This window comes from Salvelinus fontinalis, chromosome 33, assembly GCF_029448725.1.
Source record: "Salvelinus fontinalis isolate EN_2023a chromosome 33, ASM2944872v1, whole genome shotgun sequence".
NCBI classification, from domain to species: Eukaryota; Metazoa; Chordata; class Actinopteri; order Salmoniformes; family Salmonidae; genus Salvelinus; species Salvelinus fontinalis.
In genome coordinates, this window is record NC_074697.1 from 48102593 (window position 1) to 48121428 (window position 18836).

The window sequence follows — 18836 nt, forward strand, 5'->3', positions numbered from 1 at the left end:
GATTCAGGTATACCGTATTATTGGATCTACACAGCAGATGGCTTAGGACGTGCACTAATCAGGACTCACCTTTTGGGGTCAGACAACTTCTGACAAACTTTAATTTGTGGGTGAACTATCCCATTAAAATGACCAGTTAATAAAGTACAATAATTTCCTCCTGTAACAATCATAAATCATAACACTTTACAGTGTTAAAGGGTTATGGCATTTGACAGCAAAACGTGTTCAAACGTAACATTTTTGGTTGAGCACTCTAGTACAGTATTTTGGAGGATTGTTGATTTACAAATGCCACCATGTGGACAATTAGAATACTTCAAGCACAGAGCACTCTGTGATGGCTATAGAGCAATAAGTCTACCCTACATACAGTACAAGGCTACACTACTTTTTTGAAAGCAATATAGGCTAGTATACCTTTTAAAGATGTTGTAATACAATTAACATAACTAATTTAAAGTAAATTCTAACAAGTGGCAAAGTAGTAGTTCCCTGAGAAAAAAAAATAAAAAATCAGTTCAAATTTTTCTAATAAATATTTCATACTATACAGGCCTAATATGTGCTGTAATATTTTACAGCACATATTTCTATACCAGCTCTGTATTCAGGGTATTTATTGAACACACAAAAGTAAACATTACATTTGAACACGTATAAAGTCACAAAGGCACACTTATATTATTCTCCCTTATCACAGACACAGGGGTAGTGAATGTTGACATACCATTCCACATACTGTAACTATTTAGGCACCATATTTAAATATTTCATATGAAAGTAGTGAATTTCAAATATGAAAGCATACAATATTGTGAAATGTGATCTAGCATCATACTGGGACGTTTTAAGCGATACAGTGCACAAACATTTAGCACAAATCATCATTTACCCATTGGTATTTTTAACTAAGACACAGGGGTGGTGAATGTACCATTCCACCTTGTCTAACTATTTAGGCACCAGATTGAAATATTTCATCGAAAAGTAGTGAATTTCAAATATGAATGCATACAATATTGGGAAATGTGACTTAGCATCATACTGGAACATTTTAAACAATTCCATGCACACAACATTTACCACAAACTGTTGTTTACCAATTGGTAATTTAAACTAATTTATAATGACTAATATACACCCAATCAAGCAATGAAATACCACAAAAACATACTATTACAGTATGTTACACAATTACTTTGTTCCACGTGTTACTGATCGTTACGTATTTGTTGTTGCTGTGCACTTTAATGAAAAACCTTTATTGTAGCTAAATGGAAAGACAGTTATCACAAGAAACATGTAGCGTTTAACTGAGTTTTATGTTATATAAAAGACAGTGTCATGTAACACTGCAATCTCAGCGAGCATTAATAAACATCTTCCTAAAAACGAAATGGAATGTTTTTAAATGGCTTATAAATTGTACTACAATTCAAATTGGACTCAAATATGAAAAATTTGACGCAAAATATTTATAAAAAGTAGAATTTCTGCAGAAAAACTACTGCATACAACAACAAAATACTGGAAAAGGAAAGAATCAGTTTTGGTTCAATTTCACTGCCTCAAAAAAGTGTGGCCTAACCTATGAGGATTAGGGAATGTTATGTGTCTATTTACCAATAGTCAACTTATTGCTGGATACAAGGTTAGAAGAACATACTATTAGGTTACAGTTAATTGTAAATAGGTTGTGAAATACATCTGCTCATCATATTGGCACTAGGTCCTTTGGTTTCAAAAGACAAACTATGTCTCAATTGTTTTTGCTACAGTTGTACATTTTTGAAGATGCTTATGCAACATTCTCTTGCACTTGTTTTAAAAAAATGTACAAGTGTTAGCTAAATACCAACAAATATTCCAATATAACCATATTGGCCTAAAGAATGGGTTGACTTTAACCCCATGCTTACACAACCAGTAAATGTATAAAGGTTGTCTATTAGTATAAACATTGAATGTTGTTATTCATATTCTAATGATAAGGAAGTCTTTCAGTCTGTCTTTCCGACATGTCCGTTAACTGCTGCCAATCTGTGTTGGTCTCTCCAGCGTCTGTATTTGGATTGACTCTTGCGGTAGGCGAAACGACCAATGTCCACCATGAACACCCAGGATAGCACATACATGGCAACTCCCCCACACTTTATAATGAACCTGGGCCGTGGGGAGATGAGCTCGCAGTACAACATCCTCCCGCCAACCACTATGCGCATGAACACAAATAGCACTACAAACAGAACATCCACCACCTCCCCCGTCAGGCTCTCATAGCGACCCAACTGTCTCAGGAACCAGCGAGCTTGCAGCAAGGGGTTGGTGATCTCGCTAGCAAAGATTACGGCGCAGGACTCGATGCCTGATTCCCCCAAGCTCAGGGTCAACAAGATACCCAGGATGCTGATTGCGTGGTGGACCAGCATCACCGGGCCTTCTGTGCGGAAGTACACACACCAGCCCATGTCGAAGATGAAGTAGCCCAGGCTAATGACCATAGCACTGATCTGAAGGGGGGTGTTCTTTGTGCCTGGAATCAAAATCACAATGTTATTGTAAACACTCTTCATGGTTAGTAACATTGTCATACACACATCAAATTACTGTATACTAGGCAAGAAACTCTACATAAAGAACATTGGGTTATGGATGTAAACTTAGTTCTCCGAGTAGATTAACGGGTCGACAAATGACCTATGGAAACTCCTTCCCCTTCACGGCATTCCCTTACCGTATCCACCCGAAGGTGGTGTGACGTGACACACTGTCAATTACTTGACTTTAATTCCACAGAGGTGGAGGAACGACATGAAAGCTACACTACTCAGAGAACCAGGGCTAAATCCGTAATGTTCTCTTTCTCTTTCGTAAAGGGGTTTCTGTATCAAACAGGTGGTTCAGCAACAGAGTGGGACACCTCACCATTAAACCTTAGTCCAGATGAGCCCCTAGGAAGTCATTGTATCCACCACAGCAGGGTTTCCCGAAGCTCTCCTCAGGCCCCCCCAGACGATTCACATTTTTGTTTTAACCCTAAACTGCCACGCCCGATTCAATTAGTCAAAGGATTGATTAATTGTAACATAAAATATTAACCCAACAGGGTGGATTAAATGTCAACTGTAGTATACAACTGTAAACACAAACAAGCTGAAAGCTTAACCTTAAACATGAGAGGCTTTAACTAGGTGTAACAACACCAAGAGGGAAAGCCCTCTGTATAGAACATCCATCTCACCGATGGTTGATAAGTATGTACAAGGCTCAATGTACGCTCAGTTATCTGGGTTGAGAGAGCGTGCCGTGTCCAGAACCACAGACCCCACTGCTGGTGTGGACATAACATTGAGTCTGTAGTACCTCATGAAAGTCATGGGTGTTGATTCCAGGGAGGCCCCTCTGAACTGGGCCCATAAGGTTGCCGTACCCCTGGTGGAGTGTGCTACCATGCCATCTGGAGTTGGTGTACCTGCTGCAATGTACGATTTTGACTCTGCATTGGTAATCCAAAAGAGCCAGTCTCTGCTTCGAGGAGGACCTTAGGTGTTCTCCCCATAACACACAAAAATCTGTTCTGTTTGATAAATAGTTATCTTGTTGCAGCAAGATAGTCACTCAATGCCCTAATCCTGAAAAGTGTATACAACTCACAACACTCCTGCGAGAAGTGGGGAGGCTGTCATACACACATTCAAAGTAGATAGGGACTTCCCTGCAGCAATAAGCTTCTGGAGAAAAGTCAAAATGGCATAAATTGGGCAGGAACAAGGCGATTCTGCATGGGTAATACACCACTTCCACTTGTAGGAATAGAGTCTTTGTGTAAAGGATACCCTTACTGCCTGTATTATATCAATTACCAAGGAGGGTAATCCTGCAGCTACAAGGTAGCTTCAGGTTCCACACCCACAACGTCAGTAGGCTGGGTTTGGGGTGTGAAAGCTTGCCATTCACTTGTGACAGGAGGTCCGCTTGAAGATGGAGTTCCCATGGTTGGGAGGCTGTCAGCTGTACAAGGTCTGAAAACCAGTAACCCTGTGGGTTACTTTCTCTTTGTCCGGGAGCTTGGGCTTCGCTAACCATAGGTGGTGCTGTGCAACACACAGTGCAGCCAAAGTTTCCCCAACCATATGAGCATTGCTCTGAAGGCACTGGATGAGCAGATCTGTCACTGTAGACAGTTCTGGCATGGTCTTAGTATTATAGTCTGCAGCTACTTCTGACTGAAGGCCAGTATTGCTGCTGAATTGCCAAGCCTAGCGGCTGAAGCGGTGCTGTCATGTGTCCTGCGTAGGAAAGCGATCAAATGCCTAGCATCGTTTGTTAGGTAGCTCTTGGTCTGAACTGTGACGAAGAGAAGCAGGCAGAACAAGTCAAGCAAATGATTTGTCCATACGGGGGAAATGGCCAAAACCATTCTCGTCTGTACCATGAACTGTAGCTAAGTGATTTGCTTCGCGTGGAAAGGGTTCTTTGACTTGGCGTGTTCCATGTGCATTGGAGCTCACGCACAAAGTCTTTGAACAGGAGGCATGTCTCAGTCTTTGAAGAACTGAATTCATCAAACTTGAATGTGGACACCATGTCAGAAGGGGCGTGCTCCATGTTGAGGTTCCCCCGCTTGCCTTCTCAAAGATTTCAAAGGATTCTTTTTTGGTCAAGTGTCACTGCCAGGAGCAACGGTCATCAATGTTAAAAGGTTTTAAAAACAATTCTAATAATTGCAACAGTTGGACAATGGATGAAGATACTCCAAATTGTTAGAATCCATCAGGTATTGAGTGAATTATAGCACATAAAACATTTTACTTTTATGGACAAATAATGAATGTTCAGGGATATTGGTGGGAATTCAGGTATTCAATGTCAAATTTCAAATGTTTTTCTTAGAATGCAGTCATACATTTTCTAATGGTATCAGGTATTTTTTTGATATTTTATGTTAAAATGAAGAAAACGATACGTGCCTCATTTGCATAAATACACTGGGTGTATTTGCATATATGATACATTAAGATAAAGGGGTGGAACAGGGCTGCAACCATGAAAATGTGAAATGCTTACTTATAAGCCCTTAACTAACAATGCCGTTTTAAGAAAAATAAGTGTTAAGTAAAAAAATAGTTTGGGTAGCCATTTGATTAGCTGCTCAGAAGTCTTATGGCTTGGGGGTAGAAGCTAAGAAGCCTTTTGGACTGCTTGCCATGTGTAGCAGAGAGAACAGTCTATGACTAGGGTGGCTGGAGTCTTTGACAATTGTTAGAGCCTTCCTCTGACACCGCGCCTGGTATAGAGGTCCTGGATGGTAGGAAGCTTGGCCCAAGTGATGTACTGGGCCGTACGCACTACCCTCTGTAGTGCCTTTCGGTCGGAGGCCGAGCAGTTGCCATACCAGGCAGTGATGCAACCCGTCAGGATGCCCCCGATGGTGCAGCTGTTTATAACTTTAGGATCTGAGGACCCATGCCAAATCCTTTCAGTCTCCTGAGGGGGAATAGGCTTTGTCGTGCTATCTTCACGACTGTCTTGGTGTGTTTGGACCATGATAGTTTGTTGGTGATGTGGTCACGTTCTGTTGCATAATTCAACAAGTGTGCCAATAGCAGGATACACTCGGATTAAAAATCAACACGCTTGGATCTAGACTACATCTATCTATACATACTTTACATCGTTTGCGAGATCATACATAACATCACTCACTATAAGTGTTCATTTTCGTAATTTGCTTCAATTTCAGTATATCTCATTTGTAGCAAATTATAACTTTTTCCAATGACACAAAAAATGAACACCATTCAAAATAAAGTATTTTTTGTTCTATTTCTTGTGATGTAAGTGTAGAGAGGATAAATCCCAGAGGAAGCATTAGCATTATTATAGATGCAACAGAAAGACAATGTATTTCATTGAGCCCATTTCAGCCATCACCGGGGTGTGATTGACAGGTCATTACAAACATTTCCACGGTCGTAACGTCAACAGGAAAAAACAACAGGCAGAAAGAAGCAAGAGTATGAAAGAGTCGCAGGAGTAAAATGAAAGCAATCAATACAGCGAGATTTAAGTTACAAGTGGATTTTTCACCCCTCAAACACAGGAAATAGATGGCTGAAAAGGCGAGATCCTCAGGTGGGCGGGGCATGAGCGTTGCTATATATTTCCACGGTCGTGGAAATGTTTGTTATGACCTGTCAAACACACTCCGGTAATGACTGAAATGGGCTCAATAGAATACATTGTCTTTTCGTTGCATCTATAAGAATGCGAAAGCTTCGTCTGGGATTTAACACATCATTAACACATTGATGGGTGTTACTTTTTTGTGTAATTGAAAGTTAATTTGCTACAAATTAGATGCACCTAAATTTAAGCAAAAAGAGTATGAAAGAGTCGAAGGAGTAAAATGAAAGCAATCAATACAGCGAGATTTAAGTGACAAGTGGATTTTTCACCCCTCAAACAAAGAAAATAGATGGCTGAAAAAGGAGCATTGCTACAGCAAGGCCAACAGGCTGGGACTGGACGATGCTAGAGCCACGGTGCATACCTTCATCAGAGTGATCATTGTCTGTGGCACAAGAGTGGGAAGCTCTTGTGGACAGAACATCACTGTCATCAGATTCAACAACCACACTCTGTTCAGAGGAGGGGTTGAGTTTGGTACCGGCAGTGGAAGTCTGGCCAGGATGTGCTCGAGGGTGGACTCCATGTTTGCCATGTGACTGCCCAATGACATAATCTCCTTGCGCAGCTCAGTGCAGTGAGATTTGTGCCCAGGCGAGGATGAGCGATGGTGTTAATTGGGCAGTGGATCACAAGGGGAGTGAGACCTGTCATTTGACCTGGAGCATTTGGAATGATCTGCAGAGGAAGGTCTACGATCAAAGATCTGTGTGGCAGATTAATCTGATGACAGTCCGGAGGTTACGTCCACAAAGCTCTCAAGTCGAGATATCAATGCTCTCGGTGTGAATTTCTGCTACTCTGTGCAGCAGCTTGAGCATGTTCAGCTCCCAAGCAAAGAAGGCAAAGAGTGTGCTCATCCGAGGCTAGGAGTTGTTTCTCACACTGTTGACACAGGTGGAATGACATCCTGAATACAGCACTGAATCTGTGTGCAAGGAACGGATTTTCACACAATTGTATACACAAGAGAAGTGTGTTCCAAGAAAAAGTCCGCATTTATAGGCAAACTGTTCTCCATGTTCCCGTCCAGCAGGCTGTACCGGTGTGTCAAGGCTCAGACCAACAGACTCCTTAACAGCTTCTAACCCCCTACCGCTCTCCCTCTCCCACAGACTATCCACACAGACTCGATCTATGCCCATCCACAGGTCTAACAACAGACAACCTACGGTACTGCTATAACTATTATTGATTTGATGTATTACTCCATTACGCTGCTCTCCATTGATTACTGATTGCCATTACTATTAGTATTTGTCCTGTTACTGGTCACTATTACCCGTTTTACATGTATACACTGTGTTCCATCATAGACTGACCAGGTGAATCCATTTGAAAAGTATAATCCCTTATTGATGTTGCCTGTTAAATCTACTTCAATTAGTGTAAATGAAGGGGAGGAGACGGGTTAAAGAAGGATTTTTAAGTCTTGAAACAACTGAGACACGGATTGTGTATGTGTGCCATTCAGAGGGTGAATGGGAAAGACAAAGGATTTAAAGTGCCTTTGAATGGGGTATGGTAATAGGTGCCTGGCGGTTTGAGTCTGTCAAGAACTGCAACGCTTCCGGGTTTTCATGCGGAACAGTTTCCCGTGTGCATCCAGAATGGTCCACCACCCAAAAGACATCCAGCCAACTTGACACAACTGTGGGAAGCATTGGAGTCAATGTGGGCCAGCATCCCTGTGGAACGCTTTCGACACCTTGTAGAGTCCATGCCCTGATGAATTGAGGCTGTTCTGAGGGCAAAAGGAGGTGCAACTCAATATGAGGAAGGTGTTCCTAATGTTTTGTACCCTCAGTGTTTATTGCAATTAGTGTACAAGCGTAAGTATTTATATAGTCCTGGAACAGTACCATCTAGTGGTCAGAACATGGTATCAGGATGTAGGATGGGATATAAACCAAACAACTTTAATGACAAATTTCTCTGAACAGAAAAAAAAGCAACAAATTCACTGAGAATTCCTTACATAAGATGAAGAAACAATACCGCAGATCCATACTACTTGTCAGAAATAGAGAACTGATTCTGTATACTTGTTGTTGGGTTGGGATTGGCGTGGAGGTCCGTGGGTGGCTTTTAAAGATTTCTTTGGATTCCTTATGTCTTACGCATTGTTAGAAAGAATTTGGTCCAAATCGGATTTATTGAATATTATATGAAGCTAATTTAGATGCAATCGATTAGCTTAATTTCTCATAGATCAAATTATATCTAAACACATTTTCTTTAACAAAAATGCTAATCTTACCTGTGTCTAACTACAGAAATGATTTCAGAACAATGAGATGGTGGTAACATGGCTTGCTAAATGAAATGGAATGACCCCTATATACCAATTTAACCACCTTTAGAGAATGGTTGTATAGAAGCAGCACTCTACATGGAAACGATTACACTGTTTCAGTGCAATTAAAGCATCTTACCTGGATGTGTGAAGGGCCAAGGTCCTTCCACATAGCCTATGTATGCTGTTATGCAGACCGCCAGGATGCCATGGAGCAGTGTGACCAGCCTACAGTTCCACTCAAAGCCACGGCTTTCATTGTTATTACACAGTAGTTTGTAGAGAGTGATCCAGGCTGTTAGGCAGAGGACCACGCCAATAGGCAGCGATGTCATTCCTCAGCTAAATACACAAAAACAAAAACCACTTAATGACAAACACACACACAAATACATATACACTGTAGAAGTTTCATAAGATTGCGTTCATTTTCTACCATCACCAACAATATCAGCTATGCTCAAGATTTGTGCAAGTAAGTCCGATTAGCCTACATTTTATGTTCAGCAATTGTTCTGTAAAATGCAGCATAATTGTAATATAGAAATACAGTGCCTTCAAAAAGGTCTTCATACCCCTTGACTTTTTCCACATTTTGTAGAATTAAAACATGGGATTAAAATTGATTTAATTGTATTGTTTTTTTGTCAAATATCTACACAAAATACTCTAATGTCAAAGTGGAAGATGAATTCTAACATTTGTAAAACATTTATGAAAAACAAAACAAATATATCTTGATTAGATAAGTATTCAATTCATGTTTGTATCACCTTTGGCAGCGATTACAGTCAGTTTTTCTGGGTAAAATTCTAAGAGCTTTCCACACCTGGATTGCGCAACATTTGCCCATTATTCCTTTCAAATTTCTTCAAGACAACCATTTTTAGGTCTTACCATAGATTTTCAAGCAGATTTATGTCAAAACTGTAACTCAGCCACTTAGGAACATTCACTGTCTTCTTGGTAAACAGCTTCAGTGTAGATTTAGCCAGTTTATGGTTATTGTCTTGCTAAAAGGTGAACTCATCTCCCAGTGTCTGGTGGAAAACAGACTGAACCAGTTTTTCCTCAAGGATTTTGCCTGTGCTTAGCTCCATTCCGTTTTATACTGAAAAACTCCCCAGTTCTTAGCGGTTACAAGCATACCAATAACATGATGCAGGCACCACCATGCTTTAAAATATGAAGAGGGGTACTCAGTAAAGTGTTGTATTGTATTTGCCCCAAACATATTTGCTTTGCCACATTTTTTGCAGTATTACTTTAGTGCCTTGTTGCAAACAGGATGCATGTTTTAAATATTTTAAATTCTGTACAGGATTCCTACTTTTCACTCTGTCAATTAGGTTAGTATTGTGACGTAGCTACAATGTTTTCTCCTATCATAGCCATTAAACTCTGTTTTAAAGTCATTATTGATCTCATGGTGAAATCCCCGAGCAGTTTCCTTCCTCTCTGGCAACTGAGTTAGGAAGGACGCCTGTATCTTTTTAGTGATCCAAAGTGTATTGAATAACTTCACCATGCTCAATCGGTGCCCTTTTTTTGCGAGGCATTGGAAAACCTCCCTGGTCTTTGTGGTTGAATCTGAACTTATTCAGGCTTGCCATAACAAAAGTGTTGAATACTTGACTCATTACCAGTGGTGTAAAGTACTTAAGTAAAAATACTTTAAAGTACTCCTTAAGTCGTTTTTGGGGGTATCTGTACTTTACAATTTATATTTCTCGTAACTTTTACTTAACTACATTCCAAAAGACAATAATGTACTTTTTACTCCATACATTTTCCCTGACACCCAAAATTACACATTACATTTTGAATGCTTAGCAGAACAGGAAAATGGTCAAATTCACGCACTTGTCAACAGAATCCCTACTGGTCATCCCTACTGCCTCTCATCTGGTGGACACACTAAACACAAATGCTTCGTTTGTAAATTATGTCTGAGTGTTGGAGTGTGTCCCTGTCTATCCTTAAATTAAAAAAAAAACAAGAAAATTGTGCAGTCTGGTTTGCTTAATATAAGCAATTTGAAATTATGTACTTTCACTTTTGATTCTTAAGTATATTTCTTCCAATTACATTTACTTTTGATACTTAACTCTATTTAAATCCAAATGCTTATAGACTTTAACTGAAGTAGTATTTTAAAAATGGGTGACGTTCACTACTACTTGAGTCATTTTCTATTGAGGTATATTTACTTTTACTCAAGTATGAGAATTGGGTAGTTTTTCCACCACTGCTCAAGACATTACAGCTTTTCATTTATAATTACATTTGTAAAAATTTCTAACAATTCCACTTTGACATTATGGGTTATTGTGTGTAGGCCAGTGACCAAAAATCTCAATTGAATCAATTTTAAAATTCAGGCTGTAAGACAACACACACGCTGCTGCTACTGTCTATCTATCCTGTTGCCTAGCCACTTTACCCCTACCTATATGTACAGTACATAGCTACCTCAATTACCTCGTATCCCTGCACATCGACTCGGTACTGGTACTCCCTTTATACACTTATGTTATTTTCTACTTGCTAATATAGCCATGTTATTTTTAATCCTTATTCACTGTTTATTTATTCCTTGTGTTAATATTTCATTTTTTATTCGATTTTGTATCTTATCTTTAACTCTGCATGGTTGGAAATGGATCCCTAAATAAGCATTTCACTGTTAGTCTACACCTGTTGTCTACAAAGCATGTGAGAAATAGAATTTTACTTGAACAAAATGAGGAAAAAGGTTGTGAATACTTTGAAGGCACTAAATTACCTTCCAATGAACCTGTGTTATAATTAAGCAATAAGGCCCGAGGAGGTGTGATATATGGCATATATACCACGGCTAAGGGCTGTTCTTACGCATGACGCAACACAGAGTGCCTGGACACAGCCCTTAGCCGTAGTATATTGGCCATATATCACAACCCCCAAGGTGCCTTATTGCTATTATAAACTGGTTACCAACGTAATTAGAGCAGTAAAAATACATGTTTTGTCATACCCGTGGCATACGGTCTGATATACCACGGCTGTCAGCCAATCAGCATTCAGGGCTCGAACCACCCAGTTTATTAACCCAAAGTGACTGATGAACAGTGTATGTTTAAACTGAGCATCTTGCTTTTTCTGAACGGCGCACAAAAATGTACAAGTGTAAGCTGAATACCAAAGACTATTCCCCAATAATCATACACAACCATTGGTAGTTAATCATTTGTTAAAGACGTTCTGTTAGTATAAACATTGGACGTTTTTAATTCATCTTCTAATGATAAGGAAGTCTTTCAGTCGGTCTTTCCGTCATGTCCGTTAACTGCTGCCAATCTGTGTTGGTCTCTCCAGCGTCTGTATTTGGATTGACTCTTGCGGTAGGCGAAACGACCAATGTCCACCATGAACACCCAGGATAGCACATACATGGCAACTCCCCCACACTTTATAATGAACCTGGGCCGTGGGGAGATGAGCTCGCAGTACAACATCCTCCCGCCAACCACTATGCGCATGAACACAAATAGCACTACAAACAGAACATCCACCACCTCCCCCGTCAGGCTCTCATAGCGACCCAACTGTCTCAGGAACCAGCGAGCTTGCAGCAGGGGGTTGGTGATCTCACTGCCAAAGAGCACGGCGCAGGACTCGATGCCTGATTCCCCCAAGCTCAGGGTCAACAAAATACCCAGGATGCTCATGGTGTGGTGAGCCAGCATCACCGGTCCCTCTGTGCGGAAGTAAACACACCAGCCCATATCGAAGAAGAAGTAGCCCAGGCTAATGACCATAGCACTGATCTGAAGGGGGGTGTTCTTTGTGCCTGGAAACAAGATCACAACGTTATTTTAAACACCATATATGGTTAGCAACATACACACACATATCAAAGTATACTGACCCCCCCCCCCCAAAAAAAATGCTCCTATACCAACTTTACCACCTTTTACAGAAAGGCGGTACAGGAGCAGCACTACGTGGGATTAGAGAGTGAGCGTCTTACCTGGATGTGTGAAGGGCCAAGGTCCATCCACATAGCCTATGTAGGCTGTTATACAGACGGCCAGGATTCCATGGAGCAGTGTGACCAGCCTACAATTCCACTCAGAACCATGGCTGCCATTGGTGTTACACAGTAGTGTGTAGAGAGTGATCCAGCCTGTTAGACAAAGGACCACGCCGACAGCCAGCGATGTCATCCCTCAGCTAAATACAAAAAAACATAAGTGCAATACAGAAATACATTACCTTTCAATGAACCCTTGTAAAAATACAAAGCAACTAATAAAACAATTTATCTGAACTGAGCAGCTGTACTGTTCTGGCCAGTCTGAGTACTGAGGATTTGGTGAGGTCTCATGTGTTTTTATTGGGAAATGAGACCATGATACACCCTCATTGGTAAGGAGAAATTTCATGCTAGCAGACTTTAGGGAGTTTCTAAACAAGTCCAAAAGTAATTGTGTCTGGGGCAGTACATCCTGGTCTCATAGACAAGGCGTAACATAATAAAAATAAATCTGGGACACTCAAATAAGGAGTAGGTCCCCCTTTTCTGCAATAATAGCCTCCACTCTTCTGGGAAGGCTTTCCAGTAGATGTCGGAATATTGCTGCGGGGACATGCTTCTATTCAGCCACAAGAGCATTAGTGAGGTCGGGCACTGATGTTGGCCGATTAGGCCTGGCTCGCAGTCGGTGTTCAATTTCATCCCACCGAAGGTGTTCGATGGGGTTGAGGTCAGGGCTCTGTGCAGGCCAGTCAAGTTCTTCCACACCGATCTCAACAAACCATTTCTGTATAGACCCCGCTATGTGCACAGGGGCATTGTCATGCAGAAACAGGAAAGGGCCTTCTCCAAACTGTTGCCACAAATTCAGAAGCACAGAATCGTCTAGAATGTCATTGTATGCTGTAGAGTTAAGATTCCCCTTTAGTGGAACTAAGGCGCATAGTCCGAACCATGAAAAACAACCCCAGACCATTTGTCCTCTACCACCAAACTTTACAGTTGGCACTATGCATTTGGGCAGGTAGCGTCCTCCTGGCATCTGCCAAACCCAGATTAGTCTGTCGGACTGCAAGATGGTGAAGCGTGATACATCACTCCAGAGAATGCGTTTCCACTGCTCCAGAGTCCAATGGCACTGTGCGCTTAGGCTTGTGTGCGGCTCCACGCCCATGGAAAACCATTTCATAAAGTTCCCAACGAACAGTTAATGTGCTGACGTTGCTTCCAGAGGCAGTTTGGAACTCTGCAGTGAGTGTTGCAAATGAGGACAAACGATTTCTACGCGCCGTGTGCTTCAGCACTCAGCGGTCCCGTTCTCTGAGCTTGTGTGGCCTAGCACTTCGCGGCTGAGCCGTTGTTGCTCCTAGACGTTTCCACTTCACAATAAAAGCACTTACAATTGACCGGGGCAGCTCAAGCAGGGCAGAAATTTGACAAACTGACTTTTTGGAAAGGTGGCATGCTATGACGGTGCCACATTGAAAGTCAATGAGCTCTTCAGTAAGGCCAGGTCTACTGCCAATGCTACTGCCAATGCATGTCTATGGAGATTGCATGGCTGTGTGCTCGATTTTATACACTTTTCAGCAACAGGTGTGGCTGAAATAGCAGAATCCATTAATATGAAGGGGTGTCCACACACTTTTGTATATATCGTGTATGTTATGTTTGGTTACATAAGACAGAAGGTTATTTAAGGCAAAAACAATAGGAGGGTGGTTGGTCGGGATGGATGGATGGGTGGGCGTATAACGCAAACGTCTGGCAACCCAAAGGTTGCGTGTTTGAATCTCATCATGGACAACTTTAGAATTTCAGCAACTTTTCAACTACTTAGCATGTTACCTTCCCTTAACCCTAAGCCTTTTAGCTAACCCTTCCCCTAACATAAACCCTAACCTCTAGCCTAGCTAACATTAGCGACCTAGCTAACGTTAGCCACAACAAACTGGAATTTGTAACATCATATACTACCGGTCAAAAATTTTAGAACGCCAACTCATTCAAGGGTTTTTCTTTATTTGTACAATGTTCTACATTGTAGAATAATAGCGAAGATACCAAAACTATGAAATTGCACACTTGGAATCATGTAGGAACCAAAAAAGTGTTAATAAACAAATAAAATATTTAATATTTGAGATTCTTTAAATAGCCACCCTTTTCCTTGATGACAGCTTTGCACACACTTGGCATTCTCTCAACCAGCTTCACGAGGTAGTCACCTGGAACCCATTTCAATTAACAGGTGTGCCTTCTTAAAAGTTAATTTGTTTTATTTCTTTCCTTCTTAATGCGTTTGAGCCAATCAAGGTATACAGAAGATAGCCCTATTTGGTAAAAGACCAAGTCCATATTATTGCAAGAACAGCTCAAATAAGCAAAGAGAAGTGACAGTCCATCATTACTTTAAGACATGAAGGTCAGTCAATACGGAACATTTCAAGAACTTTGAAAGTTTCTTCAAGTGCAGTCGCAAAAACCATTAAGCGCTATGATGAAACTGTCTCTCATGAGGACCACACAGGAACCGAAGACCCAGTTACCTCTGCTGCAGAGGATGAGTTCATTAGAGTTACCAGCCTCAGAAATTGCAGCCCGAAAAAATGCTTCACAGAGTTCAAATAACAGACACATCTCAACATCAACTGTTCAGAAAAGACTATGTGAATCAGGCCTTCATGGTCAAATTGCTTCAAAGAAACCACTACTAAAGGACAGCAATAAGAAGAAGAGACTTGAAACACAAACAACAAACATTAGACCGGTGGAAATTTGTCCTTTGGTCTGGAGTCCAAATTTGAGATTTTGGGTTCCAACCGCCGTGTCTTTGTGAGGGTGAACGGATGATCTCAGCGTGTGTATTTCCCACCGTAAAGCATGGAGGAGGAGGTGTGATGGTGCTTTGCTGGTGACAATGTCTGCGATTTATTTAGAATTGAAGGCACACTTAAACAGCATGGCTACCACAGCATTCTGCAGCGATACGCCATCCCATCTGGTTTGGGCTTAGTGGGACTATCATTTGTTTTTCAACAGGTTAATGACCAAAACACACCTCCAGGCTGTGTAAGGGCTATTTGTCCAAGAAGGAGAGTGATGGAGTGCTGCATCAGATGACCTGGCCTCCACCATCCCCCGACCTCAACCAAATTGAGACAGTTTGGGATGAGTTGGACCGCAGAGTGAAGGAAAAGCAGCCAACAAGTGCTCAGCATTTGTGGGAACTCCTTCAAGACTGTTGGAAAAGCATTCCAGGTGAAGCAGGTTGAGAGAATACCAAGAGTGTGCAAAGCTGTCAAGGAAAAGGGTGGCTATTTGAATCATCTGAAATATATTTTGATTTGTTTAACACTTTCTTGGTTACTACATGATTCCATGTGTTATTTCATAGTTTTGATGTCTTCACTATTATTCTACAATGTAGAAAAGTCAAAATAAAGAAAAACCCTTGAATGAGTAGGTGTTCTAAAACCTTTGACCGGTAGTGTATGTTTAGCAAATTCGTAACATACCATACGAAATGGATGATCGACATTCACAAATGAATACATACCATACCAACATACAGTTGAAGTCAGAAGTTTACATACACCTTAGCCAAATACATTTAAACGCAGTTTTTCACAATTCCTGACATTTAATCCTAGTAAAAATTCCCCATCTTAGGTCAGTCAGGATCACCACTTCATTTTAAGAATGTGAAATGTCAGAATAATAGTAGAGAGAATGATTTATTTCAGCTTTTAGTTCTTTTATCACATTCCCAGTGGGTCAGAAGTTTACATACACTCATTTAGTATTTGGTAGCATTGCCTTAAAATTGTTTAACTTGGGTCAAATGTTTTGGGTAGCCTTCCACAAGCTCCCCACAATAAGTTGGGTGAATTTTGGCCCATTCCTCCTGACAGAGCTAGTGTAAGTGAGTCATGTTTGTAGGCCTCCTTGCTCACACAAGCTTTTTCAGTTCTGCCCACAAATCTTCAATAGGATTGAGGTCAGGGCTTTGTGATGGCCACTCAAATACCTTGACTTTGTTGTCCTTAAACCATTTTGTCACAACTTTGGAAGTGTGCTTGGGGTCATTGTCCATTTGGAAGGCCCATTTGCAAACAAGCTTTAACGCCCTGCCCTGACTGATGTCTTGAGATGTTGCTTCAATATATCCACATCATTTTCCATCCTCATGTTTTGTGAAGTGCACCAGTCCCACCTGCAGCAAAGCACCCCCACAACATGATGCTGCCACCCCCGTGCTTCAGGGATGGGATGGTGTTCTTCGGCTTGCAAGCCTCCCCCTTTTTCCTCCAAACATAACGATGGTCATTATGGCCAAACAGTTCTATTTTTGTTTCATCAGACCAGAGGACTTTCTCCAAAAAGTATGATCTTTGTCCCCATGTGCAGTTGCAAACTGTAGTCTGGGTTTTTAATGGCGGTTTTGGAGCAGTGGCTTCTTTCTTGCTGAGCGGCCTTTCAGGTTATGTCAATATAGGACTCGTTTCACTGTGGATATAGATACTTTTGTACCGGTTTCCTCCAGCATCTTCACAAGATCCTTTGCTGTTGATCTGGGATTGATTTGCACTTTTCGCACCAAAGTACGTTCATCTCTAGGAGACAGAACACGTCTCCTTCCTGAGCGGTATGATGGCTGCGTGGTCCCATGGTGTTTATACTTGCGTACTATTGTTTGTACAGATGAACGTGGTACCTTCAGGCATTTGGAAATTGCTCCCAATGATGAACCAGACTTCTGGAGGTCTACAACTTTTTTCTGAGGTCTTCGCTGACTTCTTTTGATTTTCCCATGATGTCAAGCAAAGAGGCACTGAGTTTGAAGGTAGGCCTTGAAATACATCCACAGATACACCTCCAATTGACTCAAGTTATGTCAATTAGCCTATCAGAAGCTTCTAAAGCCATGACATAATTTTCTGGAATTGTCCAAGCTGTTTAAAGGCACAGTCAATACGTTTACACAGTATGTAAACTTCTGACCCACTGGAATTGTGATACATTGAGTTATAAGTGAAATAATCTGTCTGTAAACAATTGTTGGAAAAATTACTTGTCATGCAAAGTAGATGTCTTAACCGACTTGCCAAATCTATAGTTTGTTAACAAGTAATTTGTGGAGTGGTTGAAACCTCAACTGTATCATGGGCTCCCGAGTGGCGCAGCGGTCTAAGGCACTGCATATCAGTTTTAGAGGCATCACTACAGACCCTGGTTCAATTCCAGGCTGTATCACAACCGGCCGTGATTGGGATTCCCATAGGGAGGCACACAATTGGCCCAGCGTCGTCCAGGTAAGGGTTTGGTAGGCCGTCATTGTAAATAATAATTTGTTCTTAACTGACTTGCCAAGTTAAATAAAAAGTAAAAAAATAAATAAAAACGTAAAAAATAAATAAGTCAAAAAACACTGCCCTTAAATTACTCTAAAATCCCCTACGGAAAAATGGTGGAAAAACGATTGGAACCATTTCCCTGTTTGACCGCTAGGCTTTATGGGTACTATGGCACCTCCACGCTGGGGCTCTATAGCAAATAGAGATGGCTTGAAACCGAGCCCTTTATAAAAATGAGAATATTTGAGCTAAAAGCACATTAAAGTGAATACATTTGAGTCCTGGAGAGCCGTCTAGACAATACAAGATCAGTTCGATAAGGCAGGCTTTGGCGAGCGAGACAGACAAGGAAAGCCCGCATCCTTAAGCTATCAAATATTGGCAAACAGAACAATGCGAAATAACTACTTTGTAACATCACCTTATTTCTGTGCCGCGTTCATGTCGGTGACATCTAATCTTCTGTTCCTTTGTGGCCAGCATGCTCCCTCGGGTGACAGTCACTTCATCTTTTGTTCTTTGTGTCCATGTTACTCGGCTCATCAACACACAAAAAAAAAATGTCTCTCGAGCATCTAATCTCAACAGCCTACTCCCCCACCTTGCAGTGTCAGCAACTGGTGCTGCAGATTGCTGCCCAACCCAAAACGAAATTAGTGAGTTAGTTTCCAACACTCAGTAAGTAAACAAAATATATTTACTGCTAGCCTGGTTCCGAATGTAGCAGCAGCGTTATCGTCGTCGGGTGGTGTCTAGTTGTCAACTTGTCATCTAGAATGGGGTTGTGGCGCCATCCGCTGGTAATATTGACGTATTTTCCCATCAGTACATGGCGGTGAAAAGGTGAGATGCAGGCATAAACATTTTGTATTAATGTTCTCTGGTACGGCTGAGAAACATGAAAGCTACATGAAAATATACATACTGTACTTGGAGCATGATAGGTGTCAGTGAATTTTCCATCTCTTTCCGG

General features: G+C 41.2%; 2 protein-coding genes across 5 annotated transcripts; both read right to left on the minus strand.

The window, feature by feature from the left end:
• Positions 1-70: 70 nt before the first annotated feature.
• LOC129832436 (TLC domain-containing protein 5-like) lies at positions 71-18653 on the minus strand. Of its 3 annotated transcripts, none has more exons than XM_055896500.1 (3): positions 18565-18653; positions 8628-8830; positions 71-2536 (listed from the first exon to the last, which is right to left on the minus strand). In XM_055896500.1, the coding sequence occupies exons 2-3, from the start codon at positions 8821-8823 to the stop codon at positions 2004-2006; spliced, it is 729 nt and encodes a 242-aa protein (XP_055752475.1). In that variant the 5' UTR covers positions 8824-8830; positions 18565-18653; the 3' UTR covers positions 71-2003. The 3 variants fall into 3 exon arrangements, with proteins under 3 accessions (XP_055752475.1, XP_055752477.1, XP_055752476.1); XM_055896502.1 differs by lacking the exon at positions 18565-18653 and adding an exon at positions 11701-11789; XM_055896501.1 differs by lacking the exon at positions 18565-18653 and adding an exon at positions 11505-11594.
• On the minus strand, positions 11558-18653 carry LOC129832434 (TLC domain-containing protein 5-like). Of its 2 annotated transcripts, none has more exons than XM_055896499.1 (3): positions 18565-18653; positions 12501-12703; positions 11558-12320 (listed from the first exon to the last, which is right to left on the minus strand). In XM_055896499.1, exons 2-3 carry the CDS (start codon positions 12694-12696, stop codon positions 11788-11790), a joined length of 729 nt encoding a protein of 242 aa, XP_055752474.1. In that variant the 5' UTR covers positions 12697-12703; positions 18565-18653; the 3' UTR covers positions 11558-11787. The 2 variants fall into 2 exon arrangements, with proteins under 2 accessions (XP_055752474.1, XP_055752473.1); XM_055896498.1 differs by having other exon boundaries at positions 18285-18571.
• Positions 18654-18836: the final 183 nt, after the last annotated feature.